General features: G+C 52.0%; 4 protein-coding genes across 4 annotated transcripts; 3 read left to right on the forward strand and 1 right to left on the reverse strand.

The window, feature by feature from the left end:
• Positions 1 to 949: 949 nt before the first annotated feature.
• On the forward strand, positions 950 to 3651 carry LOC108864920 (serine/arginine-rich splicing factor 10). Its single transcript, XM_018641388.1, has 6 exons — positions 950 to 1011; positions 1696 to 1813; positions 2781 to 2883; positions 3207 to 3268; positions 3379 to 3450; positions 3640 to 3651. Exons 1-6 carry the CDS (start codon positions 950 to 952, stop codon positions 3649 to 3651), a joined length of 429 nt encoding a protein of 142 aa, XP_018496904.1.
• Positions 3652 to 4342: 691 nt separating this feature from the next.
• elgi (E3 ubiquitin-protein ligase NRDP1 elgi) lies at positions 4343 to 7858 on the reverse strand. The gene is made up of 7 exons (XM_018641408.1): positions 7763 to 7858; positions 7524 to 7577; positions 6674 to 6874; positions 6354 to 6551; positions 5974 to 6159; positions 5128 to 5385; positions 4343 to 4963 (listed from the first exon to the last, which is right to left on the reverse strand). The coding sequence occupies exons 3-7, from the start codon at positions 6872 to 6874 to the stop codon at positions 4868 to 4870; spliced, it is 939 nt and encodes a 312-aa protein (XP_018496924.1). The 5' UTR covers positions 7524 to 7577; positions 7763 to 7858; the 3' UTR covers positions 4343 to 4867.
• A 2238-nt stretch (positions 7859 to 10096) lies between these two features.
• mRNA-cap (RNA guanylyltransferase and 5'-phosphatase mRNA capping enzyme) lies at positions 10097 to 15461 on the forward strand. The gene is made up of 2 exons (XM_003748410.1): positions 10097 to 10263; positions 13609 to 15461. Exon 2 carries the CDS (start codon positions 13654 to 13656, stop codon positions 15361 to 15363), a length of 1710 nt encoding a protein of 569 aa, XP_003748458.1. The 5' UTR covers positions 10097 to 10263; positions 13609 to 13653; the 3' UTR covers positions 15364 to 15461.
• Positions 15462 to 15885: 424 nt separating this feature from the next.
• On the forward strand, positions 15886 to 17463 carry LOC114828499 (uncharacterized). Its single transcript, XM_029112870.1, has 2 exons — positions 15886 to 16078; positions 17138 to 17463. The coding sequence occupies exons 1-2, from the start codon at positions 15886 to 15888 to the stop codon at positions 17461 to 17463; spliced, it is 519 nt and encodes a 172-aa protein (XP_028968703.1).
• Positions 17464 to 17745: the final 282 nt, after the last annotated feature.

Below are 17745 nucleotides of genomic sequence, written 5' to 3' on the forward strand. Positions count from 1 at the left end.
CTCGCGCGGCTAACAAGGCCGTTCCCGGAGGCCGCGACGACGACGTCCGGCCGGGGCAAGCTCGTAGGACGAAAATGTTCTCGGAGTGGAAGTCTTGGTTTTCGCGTGAAGCGTAGTGTTTTCAGATTAGACTGCGAGGACAAATCGTGGTCTGTGATCTCATAGGCATGGGAATCCCAATTCGTCCACGCTCATGGGAATGAATTCTCTCGATATGGTTGGGAACGGATTGGTGAGCCACTCACGGTCGGGTCTCGACTCCGATCCTTGCCATCATGGTCCTCCGTGCTGGCTGGGCCCTTGCGCGCCAGCATCGGAGGGCTCAATCAAGATACTCTCGGGAGGCGTGCGTAGGGTTCAAGGGAATGTATATGGCGTTCAAAAATCTTCTGCGATGAGGCTCCTCATTGGCATACTCCGTAGCGTTGGAGATTCCAATACGAGCGTTCCCATAAACAGTCCATGAATCTCCGGTAGGATGTGGAATACTAGACTGCGCATCCTGGGAGGCCTCAGATTACACGGAAGGTTCACAACTTCTCAAAAGATGACCTAAATGATCCCACGTCACCGGACGCGGCTCTATAGGGAGGAAACCTTTCATCTACATATATTCCAAGTTGCGTCCTCCGGACGTTTCGACTTGCACCCCAGTGAGGGAGTGAATCCGTTTCTCCGACGGATCGGCATTAGTGGCGATGGAGAGAACGCCGCGTGGGTCAAGTCTTCTAATTAGGATCTCTCCGAGAGTCAATCGACACCCTCCCGCCATCGAATCCAGCGAATGTCGTTGACTCTTTGAACATCGTTTTCCTCGCTTGCTGTCAATGCCGAGAATTCGTCGTGCACAGGGGGCGCTGTCTCACTTTTTTGAGCCACGTCGAATTGGAAGAACGAATATAACACGCACATAGCGCGCTCGAATTCCTCGTCTTGTGGCGGCTGCATCATGTACCGCAATGGGGCTCCTTCAGCATCCTTATTTGTGAGAAATGTTTCAGACAGTACCAGGCAAGTCTCTTTGAATTCTGAATCCGCAGACGGCCGGTATTATTCTAGGATCCCCAATTCCCCGAATTCCGCATTATGTTTTGTGAAAAGTTCGATGCTCCTGGGCTCCGTTCTATTTGTTCACTCCACGGCAGTAGGACTCCAGCGCGTTCGGTTGGACGGGACCGCTCCGGTCGTCTCGGAGCGATACCGGGGATTAGCCGTGATGCTCGGGGAGTTCCTTCTCTGACTTCCTGGAATTTCCGGCGTTCCCACTACACCCAGAAGCTATAGCCTCCCAATGTCGCCGATTCTTAAAAGGTTCCAATGTTTGAACCGAGGACCTGGATTGACTGGCACTGGTCCGGGAATCGCCCCTCATAATTTCGAAGCGTGATTTCGGCGACGAGTTATTCATAGAAGAGATCGTATCCCGTTCTGGGTCAGACACAGCTGGGTCTTCGGATTCCCGAAGAGTTATCGTGCTGTCCCATCGATATCGAGCCATGAGTCCGGGGCGAGATCCGCGGTCGCAGGAGTTCTCCGAGCTACCGTGCGACACATGAACTTCGAGATCTAATGTAGTGAGGCAGAACATCGTCGTCGCGTCTTGACGTAAACGCGTTCCATTTCAGCAAGCGACTCATCCTTGTGCCGAGTGCCGATGTATGATGAAATAATGATACTGATGATGGATCTTTTTAGGAGCGACGACCTCCGTGAGGTGTTCGGGAAATATGGACCTCTGCTGGATGTTTACATTCCCTTGGCATACCATACCGGCCGGCCCCGTGGCTTCGCCTACGTACAATATCCTTTTCCTGCAGACACCCATTTTTTTGATCTCGCTCATTGATTCCTTTCGTCCTTTCTTTCCGTTCCTCGAGAGAACGAAATTTCTCCGCCTACAATCCTACAATCACATCATTATTTTTTCAAAATCGGGCGAATGCTTTCGCCTCCTGGCCGCTTGTATAACTCCGGACTCATTCTCCAGATGTCAATGACGCGAGCTAGACGACAGCAAGTCTTAGGGGCAAGAGCAAGATCAAAGACCGACTCGGAAAGACCCGCAAGAAAGACTCAAGAATTTGATGGTCGCTCCTTGGAGCGTTTGTCCTCAGAACTCATCTGAAACGCTCTCAAGGAGCTTTCGCTATCTAGAGATTGTGTCGGCCAGACAAGCAAGCCCTCTTGCGCAACCACCGAATCATCTCTCGATCGAAACTTTCGACCGCTCGGTGGTTAGTTGTCTCGTAGATACCGATCTTTGTTTTCTGCCTTGCCCCGAGCTTGCTGATTGTCGTACGCTTCCGCATTGTCCTCTGATAGTGTGAGTCAGTTCTGTTGCATGTATTCCGCCATCGGGAGCGGTCTTATTCTCCCGAATTCCTCTTTTCGTATATAAGTACCTCCGTTTTAGATTTGATTTTTCATTGTTTCTCGGTCGTACATTTTTATTTCGACTCCCATCTATATTATTATATATATACATCGTGTATTTTTATTTCGGCTCCCATCTATATCACTATCCTCTGATAGTGTGAGTCAGTTCTAATGCATGTATTCCGCCATCGGGGGCGGTCTTATTCTCCCGAATTCCTCTTTTCGTATATAAGTACCTCCGTTTTATATTTGATTTTTCATTGTTTCTCGGTCGTACATTTTTATTTCGACTCCCATCTATATTATTATATATATACATCGTGTATTTACATCTCGACTCCTCGTCTGTGCGCGGAGCTGCCATAACAGCGCACAATATTCCTTAACTTTGTTTCGATGACAAGTTCGAGTCCGTTCGCGACGCCGAGGACGCGAGAGACGCGATGGACGGCGTCAGGTTCCACGGTCGAGTAATTGAAGTCGAATTCGCTCAGGGTGACCGCAAAAGTGAGTGGAAGACGGCCTTTTTCTCTGGGGAAATATTCACGTCGAGGCTTGCTGATACGCGTAGACTTACGCGCTGTGTTCAGGCGCGTACCTCGGATCTTGACCGGAATTCTCGGCCCATCTATTAATTGATGTATCGCGTAGATTGATAAAGGCTTTCCAAGACTCGGCTAGTAGAGACGCGGTCAAGGTAGCGAAAAGATGACACCGAGAGATTGAATTGAAAAGACTCGAAGTCTCGAATCAAAGCTCTGAAAAGCAGCCCGAAGCTCCGAGTCGCTCGGACTTCCCGAGAGGTCATTGCCATTCACTACTAATTACAGCACCACGGCAAATGCGGGCGCGGGAGGATCGTCGTGTGCTCCGCTCGTATTCGCGATCCCCTGTACGTCGACGATCTCGGAGCTCGAGCCGACGACGGAGCAGCTATGATAGGCGCTATTATAGTCATTCCCGTGGCTCGAAGAGCTCTCGGGACCGCGAATCGCGTTACAGGTCGAGACGATCGCCCGATCATCACCACCGGCGACCCCGGTCACGAGACAGAGGTCACGGCCATCGAACAGGGTGAGTCGATTCGGTTACCCGTCGGATTGTTCTCAGGTCTTGTTTCTATGCGGAACTCGATTCGCCTTGGCTTTCCCCCGATTCGGGCGAGCTCGCTCTCGCTCTTCTCGAGAAGAGATTCCTATGAGCTCGAGAGAATCTAATACGACTCGGATAGATTTTTCTATTGGGCTCGGCTTTCTTCCGCAGAGAGAGCAGTAGTTCGGACAGCTCACCCAGGAAAGAAGTCGACGTTTCAAGCGTCGCCCACGATCGCGACTCGACTCCCTTCAGACCCCTCTCGATCGCGGATCCGGAGTCTAGTCCTTCCGGACCGTCATATGCCAATGGAAACGTTTTCGATTTGTAGATGGATAAATTAAAAACGCTCGAACCTCCTCGTCCGGAGTTCTTACGAGGTCCCACGACGCTCAAAACTTATTCGCTTTCCCTCTTCATCACCGAAACTCCAGCAGTCCGTAGCCTGCGGACCGTGGAATAGAGAGTTAAAGTAGACGGAAGCCTCAAACTTCGAAGGAATCGCTCAAGGTCGGGGGTAGCTCAATCATCGACCATCGACCGAGCTTCGATCGAGAATGGTTCTGGCATCAGATCCCGAGATCGAGAGGAATTATTTTACCGTCTCGATTACACAAAGCCATGTCGAGGGGAATCTGTAGGGAACTCTGAATTCCACAGGGTTCCCGCAATCCAAATGACGAGTTTCAATTATCTATGCCCGAATTGTTTTCCCTCCGTTTCCCGCTGGTTCGTGGAGACATTTTCTGCGATTTCGCAATTTTCAAGGAAGAGAGATCGGAATCGAAAAGATAGGAAGTTTCCCGCTTTATTGGTACATCTCCCACACCCTTAACAGTCATTCAGCATACACTCACACATCAAACATGAGATTCGATTTACAAAACAATGTACACTATCCGTAGTTTCGCTGTGACGTGGCAGCTCGCTCGAGCGGTTCATCTCAACGAAGCAGGAAACATGATGATCAACTATTGCTGTCCTGAGTCAACGCTTCCGCTAACGATTAGGCTTCGAAAAATGGAGTACAGGGGAGGTAGATCCGGTGGCTAGATGTTGAATGAGTATGGTCCTCGAAATTGATCCAGACGATGCTTCTCCGATCGCTCTCCCGAAATATTTTCGTCCCTGACCGCAGCTGTCTGTATTTCGTATGAATTTTCGATAGCCGGCGAAGCTCATCGCTGATGTTTCGCTCGCCGCCGAGCGCCTTCTCCTTGGCGGTATATCAAGATTGAAAACCAGCCTCGGGCTCGCAGGTGGAGATGAGTTTTTCGTTCGGAAACTTTGAGTGTTTGAATACTATATTTTTTGTCCTATCGCTCCAGCACTTGGGCGAAATTCCCGAAGCAACTCGACGTGACGCCGGTCGTCTACTGATTGAATACTTTCTATGAAGTCACTCGATTCCATGAGCGAAAATCATGACTAAACCTGGATGAATGATCATCTCCGGTCCCATGTGGACATTATCACATGACAGCACCACCACAGCCTGCAAGACAAAATAATCATTATTCGACGGTCCAGACACTCTGACAACGAAAATTCAAAAAACTGAGCCAAGAGTCCAGCGAAGCCGGAGGACAGTCTCGAGCGTCTGTCTCTGGTCCCTATCAGACAGGGGCGAAGAATCGTACATTGAAGCTTTGTTCGTACCTGTTTGCCGGGGATTCTTTTGCAAACAAAATTTTCGTAAGTTCTCCTATTTCGTTGTCTGGTTTCTAAGGTATGGAGTCCGATTGGCCATTTCCGCTCATGGGCGTTTTCTATTAACTCGTGGATTGCCGTCGGGGGACATCCGCTGTCAACGAGAGCCCTTTTCACCATGGACTGTAGCACTTGATCCGGGGTGGAGATCATGCCGCCCCACCGAGTGACTCTCGCTTCCGTCAGGGTGGCCGACCACTGGATCAGCTGCAAAATGAGGCGGATTCATACAAGCTCCAGATGATTTCAGGAATGTTTAATTCAAAATTAGTCCAGCTCTCCCCGTCTCGTTAAGACAGCCTTGACGGCTCACCGAGACGGAAGGGGCACCTGAAGCCAACCACTGACGAAAAATTATGGGAGCTTGTTGTCCTCTCCCAAGGCTATCAGTGGTTCTATTCCACGGGTAGAGATCGGAATCTCGACCTAGTTTTCCGTATCGGGAGTATCCTCGCTACGTTCCCCGAAGTTATCGGAGGCGGCTCAGAATGATTCCGAGCTCGATTGCGCGAGGCGGTCGTAAGTATCGGGGGTGAATCGGATTCATTGGATATCATCCGACTACGGATTCCGCGGACATCCTTGTGTCGAATTTCTATCTTCCACCGGAATACGTCTGCCGGGTGGTTCTGCGGATGACGTCATCCCCAAAGATAAGACGCTCTCTCAAGCCGTCTCCGAGGAGGAGGAACAAGCGAGGCGGATGTCAATCCTTTACGAGACGATCGCCCTCCTTCCGTCGGTCTGTGATCCGGTGAACACGATAGAGGAATTGAGGTCAAGAAGGAGACCTACCTGGTCTTGCCTCTCTTGCAAAACGCCATCCGAGAGGGGGGGTTGTAGGCCGTTTTGTCGCGGAGCTAGAAACTCTTTCATCCGATTGATTTCTCTCCAATGGCTCTGGAGCTCCTGGTCCAATTCGGAAATTTTCGCTTGCTGCTTCTGGACGACTCCTCGTAGTTCCCGGATGCAGTTGTGTTCCTGGAATCATCATTCGGATTCAACATCTACGAGGGGTCCCTCGGATCGTCTCCGTGCATCGGAATATCAATTGCACAATAATATCAATTGTGTTGTGAGGTCCGACGTGACATTTGGCCAGGATTCACAGCGAGCAAGAAATGAAATGAGCACTCGATGATCGAGGGAACAAAGGTCCACTCGCGGCTACTCACTCGAAGCTCGTCCTTAGGCACGACAAGGCCACAGCCTTCCGTACAAGGCACCGGTCTACATGGATTGTGCTCGCACTCGGCCTCATGGCTCTCCAATCTGTCCAGTTTGAGTATAGCTTGGCAGCCGTGCTCTTGGAACGTGCAATTGAGTTGAAGACGTGCCAGAAGGGTCCGCAGGATGCGCGGGACTGGCTTGAGCTGTAAATGGAACGCCATGCGAAAATCACTAGGCAGGATCGCCGAAACAATGAGCTCCGCAAGTGGGAACCCTCGGAACTCCACAGGCTGGAAGATCGGATAAGATAGAATTCAGATTCTACCTGTTGAGCGGTGATAGAGAATCTATCAATAGGACAAGCCTGGCTGCGGTCGAGCCACTTCTTGATACATTCCCGACAGAATGCGTGTTCGCATTGAGGTGTGTGTACAGGGTCTTGGAGAACCCCAGAGCATATTGGGCATATGAGCTCCTCATCGACGCTGGAGCCCCCCTCGACGAAACGGGCCAGCTCGTATCCCATCTGAAAACGGAAACGAAACGTTGACTTTCGATGACAGTTCTCGCGCTCGGGTTCTACGCTTGCTACGCCCGGGGTCGCCGCCCCTGCCCGCGCAACGTTACAAGAAGTGCCGGATTATGACTCCTAGAAGGCCTCCTCCCTCCTATGTCAGGAGGATGAAAGATACGTAAGAGACCATAGAGACGATTTCCCTCCGTTAGCATTGGAGCATAGCAACAGGGTCCTCTAGACTCCAGACAGCGCGAGTCGAACTAACTAACTAGGTCACCTAGCTCGCAGGATAGGACAGGGAGTCTCCGACGCACTTCCGCGAATGTTCGGCGACGCGCTCGAATCGCATGTCTACCGCATGGAATTCGGCTCACGGAATGCCACGCCATATGCCTTGATGCGATCCTATCGAATCGAGCAGAGTAATCGATCCAGTACGTCCACAATTTCCGACTAATGCCGGAATCTCGAAATAATTTTCCTCGCCTTTGAGTTGGCCTAGAGATATTCTAAGAGTCGGAGTAACCACGATGTGGCGATTCGGGAATTCACCAATCGTTTAAACAGTCTTCCGCAGGCATCGGCGTCATTGACAGCTACCTAATTACGACGGGCCGCAAGATGCTTCTTCTCAGGGAAGCCGAACGATTCCACGAACCTGTTTCTTGCTGATGTCCTATCACTCAATGTATTCTTGGGCAAGCGAACACCGCTGGAAGGATTGGAACGAGATATATATTTCTCCCCTCTCTCTGGTGAACCACAGCTATTACGGGTTTAAGAGTTGTGTGACGGTAGTGTGTTGACATGAAAATCAGCCAGCACGGTTAAGCGCTTCGTACGGCGTTCTTCCGTGCGCTCTTACGTATGCTGAAGGTAGTCTGCGATTGTACGTACATTAAGTCTTTGACAAATGCATACAAGAAAAACGCGGGGTGAAATTGCACGAAAATGGAATCTGCCGATGGGAGAGCGGCGTAGACTAGCTAGAATGATGCTTGTGATCTTTGCCGGAAGTTTGAACAAGAATCGGGGGGCCCCTTCCACCATGTTTCGACACTGATATTCACTCGCGTTGGATGACCCGAGATCACGTCCGATCACGATGGCTCACGGTGAATCCCGTCGGATCATACGTGATCACGGCGGATCTCACCTTGATCGGTGAGATCCGTCGACGAGAACGATGGCAGAGGACCACCCCCCGATTCCAGCCTGAATTTTAGCAAAGATCACAAATCGACGGCTTCGAGACGAGCGCGATTGCGTCCGGCGTCGTTTTCGTTCGCTCTTCCCATAGACCCAACATACGCATGGTTTGCAGCGACCTGAAGTTCTCGTAAAAGCTGGCGAACCGAATCCCACCTTCGTCAAGGTGTCTCTCTGTCTCCCGCCTGCTGCGGCTGCTGCTGAGAGACAAGTAGAATTATGTAGAAACCGAAGACGAAGAATTACTATGATTTCTGCTGCGAACAACAGTATGGTCGAGAGGCGTCTCTTCCTCTGCGTCCTCGAGGCCCTATCAGTTCTAGCCCCCGGTCCCAGACGAAGATGTCCCTTCTGTAAGGAGGTCCGAGGCGGGTTTGATCCTTCCAATGTCAAGACCGGCGCCCTTAGAGGCATACTCCGAAATATCGATGATCGTTTCCCGCTTAGACTATCCTGCCCACATGGATGGGTCGGTCGTAGGGGCTGCCTCTAAGAGCAGATACCGAAAAACATTTTATGCAAGCTGTAGAATCGAAATCGGGACCTGCTTTACCTCGCTAGATAGGGGAGATCGCAGGCGAGGGTCGCTGTCTACTTCCCGAGCCTACCCGTGATATCATTCCTGGTCACGCGAAATCGATGGATCGGCAGCCCGATGTACCATCGAGACCGGAGGAAAGCGAGAAGCTGATGCCAGGATCGGAAAAGAGGCCCGGCTGGCTCAGCCGACTCCTCATCGAAATGAAGGGTTATCTCATCCAGAACTTCTTGCACTAGCTCATACATCGGTCATCAGTACAGAACACCGTGACATGAGTTACAGACAGAATTTGTTTCCATTATCGTGGATGTAGATCGTTGGAGATCACAAAGCGCAATCTCTACGAGGATACCGACGGTGATTCGGAGAAGACATGGGATAGTATCGAGGCGCCCAGGTCGGTGACTGTCTCATTACGCATCCTGACGCATGCATCACGAGCATCACTGCGACGCGGAGCTGGCGCCGACTCAAGAGCCCCAGCAGGCCCATGAAGTGCGGTACTCGACAGCCGGCCGCTCGGCTCCGGAACATCTCCGCGAGTCACGAGCTTCCAAAGAACGAGAAGTCCTGGACCCCGTCTCGCCCATCAATGACTTTGATGAGAAGCCTCCGGATTCATTTGTCATTTGAATCGGATGATGGAGCCTTGCGGCGGCGATGTGTCTCAATGGCAAGTTTGCCGGACTGAGAACATGTCGATTTTTCCGCAGATTATCAAGAAAAGGCGAGAGGAGCATTCTATTCGAAAGGTGTGCCCCGAGCGAGTTCCCTTCAGTATCTATGTATGACGCATTCTGTTCGAGAGCATGGTCGCCATTAAACAATTTGGCGCCTATGGTCGGCTGTTGACGACACCGTGATGATGATAGACAGGGGCGCCCAAGCATCAGGAGGAATGAAGGGAGCGTTCTCTCTCGGCTTATTCCTCGTTCATCTTTCTGCACTGAATGACGGGACAGACTGTGCGAGCGGCAGGGATCACCGGATGAAATTCACGTTTATCTCTCTCCCAACCGACGTGGGCGCTAACTTTGAGGGGTCCTGACTCGAGTATGTCATCTGCGTAGAGTTGCTGGTGAGGGGATACCCTCGAAGACAGAGGAGAGGCCTTCCCTCGTTTCCTCGCTGAAGAAACTTTGTGGAAAGAGTACTTATGTACACGGGACGGTAGTCCCGCCGAGCGAGCAATATGGCGCTAGACTTCCACCACATAAGCCGTTCAGAAGTGAGAGCGCGCGAGGAGCTCCGTCTCACTCGATCGTGGCTTATGCTTTGATGCCTCAGGCCACTTGCATCGATCCCCTGACGACGGTTCCTTCTACGAGCCTGACGTTTCTCTCTCGCAGCCTGCAAGCAGCTGGAAGTCGTCGGATCCGACTTCTGATTTCGAACTTCGCGCCACCCAGAGATCGCGTAGCAGACGACGCAACCAACAGATCTCGGGCCACCATCGCCTCGGCTAACCTGCCTGCTTCAGCAGCAGCAAAGACGGGACCGTTCGACTCGTTGCGATCGAAAGTCGACTAAGTGTGTGGAAACATTGTTACTCTCGCTTATCATTCTGTGAAAATCGCGCAAGCTTTTGGAGTTCCGATCTTGGCTTGCGGACTGGCAACTTGATGCCTGCAGGGAGCTCTGCTCGGTGGTGAGTTCCTCGCAGAGAGAAATTTGCCCTTACCTCTGTGTTGCACATTATTTCGCTTCGTAGCCGTCTCCTTGCCTAGATCCATCCTGCTGGTCTTCGTGCTGCTGCTGTCCTGCATGTCTCACCCGCTAGTTCGCTCCTCGATCGGTTGTCGCTGCTGGACTTATCATCGATATTCCCTCGAACGGCGTATGGTCCAAAAATAGAATTCCGCTTCGAGCCCCGTTTAGAATCCTCTTAAATGCTGGCTATTACGTTGTTGTGGCTCGGTGACCATCGGTCTCGACACAATGATGCCGGGCGAGAGATGTCTCCTCCGCGGAGTGTGGGCTACCACAAGGCGCCGTTTTGTGAAAGGTCGGACAATAGTTTATTGGATTTGCTGTTATTCTCTCGTGTTCCCCGGTGTTGTGTTGGAGGCGGTCGGAAGGTGACGCAGGACCCAGGTGACTGAAATCTGGTGGACTTGTGCTGCGGCTCGAGTTGGGATGCGTGTCATGTTTTTGTTACCACATTCGGATGTTTCCGAAACTGGGGTTTCGTCGCTGAACTTGTGTGGCTGTGAGTTTCAGAGATGCTGCGACCAAGTCGGAGTCCCAACCTTCATTTTGGCGGCTAAGTGGGATCGAGGCCAGTCGCGAAAAGATCTGTCTGAGAAATGAAAGACCCGATGAACACCTGAACGGATAGAGAAACAAACAAACAAAAAAGTGCCGAATCTTGAAAAACTGAATCGGTGGGAGATATTTACGCATGACGATCGGAAATCTGGGCTGTAAATCTCAGACGGTAGGTTCCCGCCGGTCTTTCATCTGTTCGATCCGGTTCTAGTCGGACAGTCGATTGCAGTTTAATGACGTTTGCTTTGAGAATCGGCTTTGTGCGGGCCGTTTTCTACAGCTGTTGTTTCTCTGTTTGCTTGGCGCAAGAACAGCGCTCGTTTGTAGGCGCTCTGAGGAAGAACAAGAGAAAGGAGAGGCCAGCGGCTGGAAAATGATTACCCTGTCGGCCAGAGGGGAGCAATTTTTCTTCCAGAGCTCTGTTACGGCTGACAGTCTCCCTAGCGTCTGACACGTGGACGGGCTCCCAGCTCCCAGGAACCATGGACATGTCGACGGTGTTCGGACCTATCTCGGAAGCACGACCCCCGTGGTGTCCCTCTGCTATACACGAGAACTCACCGAAAGTTTGTCTCGCATAGCCGATGGAGTCCATCACGTTGTGAATCAGTCGCGAGAGACATTCATCCTACCCATTGGTTGGAGTGTTGGGCTCTTGCGAGGGAAGCTCCCGAGTGAAGCGGAGGCCCCATCCGCGGGTCGATGGTGCTCGAGTCGTTGCCTCGTCGAATATCCGACAAATGACCCTCCGGGTCCCTCCATGGACAACATAAGCTCGGAATGGGCCCGTTCGGCCTACGGAATCACCCGCAGAGAGTTTGCTTGGGGACATCTCTCCTCGTGACCGACGAGGCTCCGCTTCGAAGTTGATCCAACGAATCCGATCTCCAAACGATTTCCGATACTCGTTACTGAGAGACGGCCCGCGGAGATCGAGTCTCGGCCGTAGAGAACACGTTGAGCGAGGTCGTAACTTGCCCTGTCCCGGAGAGCGACAAGGTCGAGCCTGGATTGCATTTTGCCGCGAATTTCGATAGGTCCGATGCGCTTTTTTCTCCCCGGAAATAGATTTCCAAGGTTTTCGGAATGGCTGCGTAAGAGACAGCGAGGTTGCTTGATCGTCATATTTTTGGCCTCACGGTCGCTGCAGGCGGCTTTCGTCGTTCGCGGCATTCGGGTCGACACCGTTCCGAGGGCAGAGTAATCGAGCCGGTGTCTACTTTCTACCTCCTCTTTATGTAGATGATGATGATGAAAACAAAAACTTTCCGCCACCGCCAGGCGCCGTCCTTCATTGTCATGACGAGGACGACGGCGACAGCGAAGCTGTCACGTTCATTGTCTCCTGGAACGGCGCCTCCGTTCCGAGAATAGAAACTCCCTGCATCCCGGTCTAGACTCACTTGAGCACTCTGAGGACTTTTATTGCGCTCTATTTCGTGCTTTTTATCGTACGTCGCCGCTCGGAGACGCGGTCCTCGCGTAGGAGCGGAGAAGGCGGGCTCTGTCCTGACGTGCTCCCTTGAACTGATCGTTCATGATGGAACGAGCAAATAGATTCGCCGATTATTTCTCTTCGCCCTCCGCTTCAATGGATGTGTTTGAGAGAGCGGCTGGAAAGGGAGGAGAGTTTCGGAGGGAAGCCGAGGGGAGAAGATCAAACTACCATTGGCGCCTCAATTGAAGGCGCTTTTCAACAAGCTCTAAATGATCTCTCACTTAAGAGCCATAGCTGCCCTTTTGCAGGACCAAAATATTTGGGTCTGTTTATGACTCGCGCATCAGTTCGTGTGATCTGGAAGAGCGACAAATTATGGCCTCCTCGCGCGGTTTCCCCGTCGAGGTAGGGAGGGATGAATGATGGTATTTCGGTCGTTCTCGCTTTAGATTACGGAATCCGGCGTAGACTTCTTCCTACAGGGCCCGCTTGAATGATGCGTTGCTTGGAAACAGAGCGATCTCTTCCATAATTATGAGGAGAGGTCTACGGAAATGTCGCTTCACGCTGACGCTGTTCTGAGGTTCGATCTGTTCGATCACGGCGTCTCGACAGCGATCGGCAAGGTCTGTCCTAATGGGAAGATGGAAATACACCTCGGAAGACGCAGCGATGCATTTGCTAGAGCAATAAATCGTTTCGTCGCATTTACCGATACATCTTTCGGTGAAACGGAAGCTCGCTTCTTCCTCTGACCTGACCGTCTTTCGGGAGGTGTTCCGATCAGAAATCGACATCCGACATCACTCGAATACGCTCTCGTTTCCCTCCCGGTACCGTCGAATTTATGTCCGAATGCGAACGAGCTCCTTTGACCGGAGCGGACGGCATCCAGAGAAACGTCAGACTAGACGCCTCGGAAAATCAACGTCCCTCGGAATGCTCTGAAGCCGATCGGTTTCCCGGGGAGATACATTTGGATACTCTCTCGTGTCCGTTGGGGGCTGCGCTCGATTTCTCCCGCGGTATCGGAGAAAGACTCGGGCTTCTGAGTGTTTGCTCGGTGGTCGAGGTCTGTGGTCCAGCGCGGATTGTCCGTTCCCCCCTTCGGCAGGATGATTGCTCAATGAAACAACGTATCGAACCTTGGAAAGAAAGGAGCGATCGGAGATTGCGGAGAGCGGCAAACGAGGATTCAGCGGAGGTTTTGGTGATGGCAGTGGCAATGCTCGAGAGAAGTTGACTTGTGGGCGTTAGATGTCTCTAAAGTACTTCTCTTCATTTCAGATCTGCCTTGCCTTGAAGTTGAGCCAACCTCCGAAAGCTCTGAATATGAGTAGAGATCCGTTAGCGCTTCCCGATCGATGGCTTCACTGCCCAAAAATTGGTTCTATCGTCGAGGACATCTTCGTTCCTTTCAAAACGCCGCTTGACGAACGCTTCGGCGTCAATATCCCGAGTGACGGGCTCCGCTGGGAACCGAAAGACGTTTTTAGCTTCAGCAAGCTGCGTAAGCTCGAGATCGGCGCTGTTGTCGATCTCACCAATTCGGCGAGGTACTACAAGCCGGATTCTTTCGCACGAAACAATATCCACGTGGAGAAAATCGCTTGCCGGGGTCACGATGAGAGCCCCGACGAGGAGGCCACCGCCAGGTTCATCGACTTTTGCTCGAAGTTCCGAGCGTCGAACCCCCACAGGAGGATCGGGGTTCATTGCACACACGGTTTCAACCGCACAGGCTTCCTTATATGCGCCTACCTAGTCGAACACGAGAATTGGGACGTGAGGGCGGCCGTGGCTGTCTTCGCAAAAGCTCGAAAACCCGGAATTTACAAACAGGACTACATGGATGACCTTATCAAACGATATGGGGATCCCGACGAGGAAGAGGAGCCGATCGAGGCCCCGCCTCGCCCTCTGTGGGAAGCCGGCAACGATGGTGCCGTCACATCCGCGTCCAAAGCCTTCATGGAGGGTATTCCCGGCGTGAGCTTTCTCGATGACGATTCGAAAACGAGTCAAGTGCAAGACTTGACGGCAAAGCTCTGTGGATACAAACGTCAGGGTTTCCCCGGCAGTCAGCCCGTCTCGTTGAGTCGCTCAAATATGTGTAAACTAGCAGAGGCAGAATACAGGGTGAGCTGGAAGGCGGACGGGACCCGCTATCTCATGCTTATCGATGGCCCGGACGATATATATTTTTTGGACCGGGACAACGCTGTATTCAAGGTCAACGGGCTGAGATTCCCGCAGCGGAAAGACATAGAGAGTCATTTGTACAAAACCGTCTTGGACGGAGAGATGGTTCTGGATCTGGACGGCGACAGGAAAGTTCCTCGCTACCTCATCTATGACATCGTGCACATCGGAAAGGATGCAGTTGGCCAAATGCCGTTCGACATACGCATGAACTGCATTTTCAAGGAGATCATCGAGCCGCGTCGGGAGGCCGCTCTCAGAGGCGTCATAAACATGGCGGAGGAGCCGTTCGCTCTGCGCAAGAAAGAATTCTATGAAATTGAAATGACAGAGAAAATTCTCGCTGAAAAATTCCAGTCGCAGGTTTCGCACGAAATCGACGGCGTCATATTCCAACCAGTGAAGCTGCCGTATATTTCCGGTCGCTGCGCGGAAATACTCAAATGGAAACCACCGCATCTGAATTCGATAGATTTCAAATTGAAAATCGAAAAGCAGGGCTGCTCCGAAGGCATGCTACCCAAGACGATCGGTGCTTTGTATGTAGCAAACCACGGAGGTCCGTTGTCCTACCTCGAGAAGGTCACGCCCGAAGCCAGAGCTCTAGATGGGAAAATTGTCGAATGCAAATTCAAGGGGAAGGGTTGGGTGATCATGCGGGAACGAACCGACAAATCTTTCCCGAACGGCTACAAGACAGCTGTGGGCGTCTGGGATTCAATCAAATACCCCATCAACCAGGCGGATCTTCTGCAATTCATTCGCATGAGGGCGAGGGGATCGAAACGGAAAGCCGACGGGGACTTCCGGGCCCCGCCACCAGTCAAACAGAAACCTTGAGCAGAGCCATGGTGTCAAAGACCGCAAATCGCTAATTAATTGTAAATCTCTGTATCTGAAACGATGTTGTTTTCTAAAAATAAAGTGATGTTGTAGCTCAAATCGTGATTTTCTCTTCAAAGAGCAAACTGCATGGGGCCGTAGTTGTTCCTCGCCGCACCCATTCCCCTGGACGGCATCCCTTAAGCTCTCCTTTCTAGGAACGTCGGCGTTGTCGCAAGATTTATGGAAAGCTGGAATGAGCCGAATTTTTCGGCTTGCTGCCCGCTCATGCCTCTGCAAATCTCTGTTCGGGCCCAAGGTCATCCACCCTCTTGCACGCAGCGAAAGCCACGAGGGTTTTTTGCTCATCCGCTTCCCGGGGAACAAACTAGACAGAAGAAGAGAAAGACTCGATGATAAATTGGGGAGAGTCGTCGTCGCGGCAGCCACCGGCTTGAATTTAAAGTAGTCGGCTTACTCTAATGGAACTCTCTTCGGCAACGAACAAAACTCCTCCTCTCCCTTCTGCAGGTGATGACCATGTCATCTGAGTTGAATCGTCAACCAACGTTGGCAAGGTCCGTAAGCGCCCAGTCTCTTCCCGGCTCTGGAAGTCGTTCGTCCTCGCAGGACACGTCGGCGTCGTACACTCCGGAACGAAGATCAGCAACCCCGTGTTCTGAAGATGTCAGCGCGAGTCCTCTCTCGGTACACAGTTTGCCTCCAACGCCAGGTATGTTCGAGACTGCTGTTGCTGGTGGAGTGGAGCGAGTGGAGCTTTTCTCTGATCGGACGAAGTCCGCCCCACTTACCCTCCTCTACTCAGGGGCTGTTGAGCCGAAGGCCGACTGTGTCCTGAATTATCGTCCTGATTGCTGCTCGTGTGTCCTTGCCTAAATCCCTCCTCCCTAAAACAATGGTCTGACTCTCTCGGCCTGACGGTATTCGGCCGGAAGGTGGTGGGTGGGTTCGGTGGTGGATGGTCGGTTCCTCACTCGCTCGCTCGCTCTATTCGAGCAACCCGTTCGCCAACGCACCGGTGCGACCGACTGACTCTGGCCGGCCAGCCAGCCAGCACGCCGGCCGACGGCTCCGTTCTGCTGCTGCTGCTGCGGCTCACTCCACCTCGGCGCGTAATGGCTCCCGCTGCGTTGAGAGGGAAGGCTGCGGTGAGACCAAGTTTTTCCAAGCGACTTGTGCATTTCATACTAACCTACGTGTGCTATCCCGTAGATTTGTGAGGGTTAGACTGCGCTTCTTCGCGTACGTGGAAGCGATTCGGTCTAATATTCTGTGTGCCCTGTGTATCTTGCATCCGGTGTGTTCAGCATCAGCAAACGATGTCGCACGGATTATCCAGCGTCACGCGTGCTGCCAAAGTGCACGGAGGTAGGTCCAACTCCGAAGGAGAAACACGCTCGAATCTACATATGTTCCATAAACCTCTACGAGACAGATGCCGCGCAATCTTCGATAAGTCGAACGTAGAAATCTCGCAGAGCGTAGAACACGATTCGCTAAAACGTCGCGACGTCTCATCCGGATGGTGCCGTCTTCTTGTCCATGCGTGTACCTTTACGCGATGGCACTCTTCACTAACAATTGATTCACGATATTCCCGCTCGACCGTATGCCTTGCATAATAACCGGATGACTCACGCCATAACTCGCCGAGATGCTCGAGATTATCCATATTCGACTCCACGGTGTCGAAGTTGAAAAATGTTCGAAACAGCCAATCCCGGACGTCGCAACAATGTCACGTATCCTCTAACGGTGCTCCATGTTGCAGCCCCACCGGACGTTATGCATGATACGACGGATCCACCGGCGGCTCCGTTGCCCGCGAAGGGCGACGTAAACGGCTCGTCCGTTCCTCCGGCGTCCTCTGTCGGCTCGCAAGGAGGAGGTTCCAAGAGACGGGTCGAACAACTCCAGGAGATGGTACTGGAGCGGGAACTCCGTCGCATAGAACTCGAAGAGAAGAAACTCATTGTGGAGACGGAGAAACTCGAACTCGAGAAAGAGAACCTCGAGTTGGAACGACAGAAACTCCAGCTGGAGATCGGCAAACTTCAAGCTAATATTCGCTATTCGCACCCAACGAGTCTTTACTAGGAAAGGTGCAAGTGGTAAAAAGCTTCTGAGAGATGAGGTCCCGGAGGACTGAGATTGGCTCGTTGCTAAATCACAGAAGAACCACATTTTTGCCGTTGTTGCCACAACACGGGTCTGAGTTCCTGGTTCCTTTACTCGTTCTTTTCGTTTTATCCGTGCATATTGCTCACTCAACGACAGTTTCTGCAGCGCACAGCTGAGCGCGCGGGTTGTCTTCGCGGCGGAACCCTTTACACAAGTTCAGAATTGAAGCCTACGTTCAACAACACGCTTGACGCTTCA

The sequence above is a fragment of the Galendromus occidentalis genome, unplaced genomic scaffold (genome assembly GCF_000255335.2).
Source record: "Galendromus occidentalis unplaced genomic scaffold, Mocc_1.1 scf7180000077530, whole genome shotgun sequence".
In the NCBI taxonomy this organism is placed as follows: Eukaryota; Metazoa; Arthropoda; class Arachnida; order Mesostigmata; family Phytoseiidae; genus Galendromus; species Galendromus occidentalis.

What these genes read in the sequence shown, in the direction of transcription:
- LOC108864920 (XM_018641388.1), top strand. Translation starts at nt 950, where the DNA reads ATGTACCGCAATGGGGCTCCTTCAGCATCCTTATTTGTGAGAAATGTT. An exon ending in AATGTTTCAGACAGTACCAG is followed by an intron (nt 1,012 to 1,695) that starts GCAAGTCTCTTT and finishes GGATCTTTTTAG; the next exon opens with GAGCGACGACCTCCGTGAGG. An exon ending in ACGTACAATATCCTTTTCCT is followed by an intron (nt 1,814 to 2,780) that starts GCAGACACCCAT and finishes TTCGATGACAAG; the next exon opens with TTCGAGTCCGTTCGCGACGC.
- LOC114828499 (XM_029112870.1), top strand. Translation starts at nt 15,886, where the DNA reads ATGTCATCTGAGTTGAATCGTCAACCAACGTTGGCAAGGTCCGTAAGC. An exon ending in CAGTTTGCCTCCAACGCCAG is followed by an intron (nt 16,079 to 17,137) that starts GTATGTTCGAGA and finishes TCCATGTTGCAG; the next exon opens with CCCCACCGGACGTTATGCAT.
- mRNA-cap (XM_003748410.1), top strand. Translation starts at nt 13,654, where the DNA reads ATGAGTAGAGATCCGTTAGCGCTTCCCGATCGATGGCTTCACTGCCCA.
- elgi (XM_018641408.1), bottom strand. Translation starts at nt 6,874, where the DNA reads ATGGGATACGAGCTGGCCCGTTTCGTCGAGGGGGGCTCCAGCGTCGAT. An exon ending in TCTCTATCACCGCTCAACAG is followed by an intron (nt 6,552 to 6,673) that starts GTAGAATCTGAA and finishes TTCCATTTACAG; the next exon opens with CTCAAGCCAGTCCCGCGCAT. An exon ending in AAAGAATCCCCGGCAAACAG is followed by an intron (nt 4,964 to 5,127) that starts GTACGAACAAAG and finishes TTTGTCTTGCAG; the next exon opens with GCTGTGGTGGTGCTGTCATG.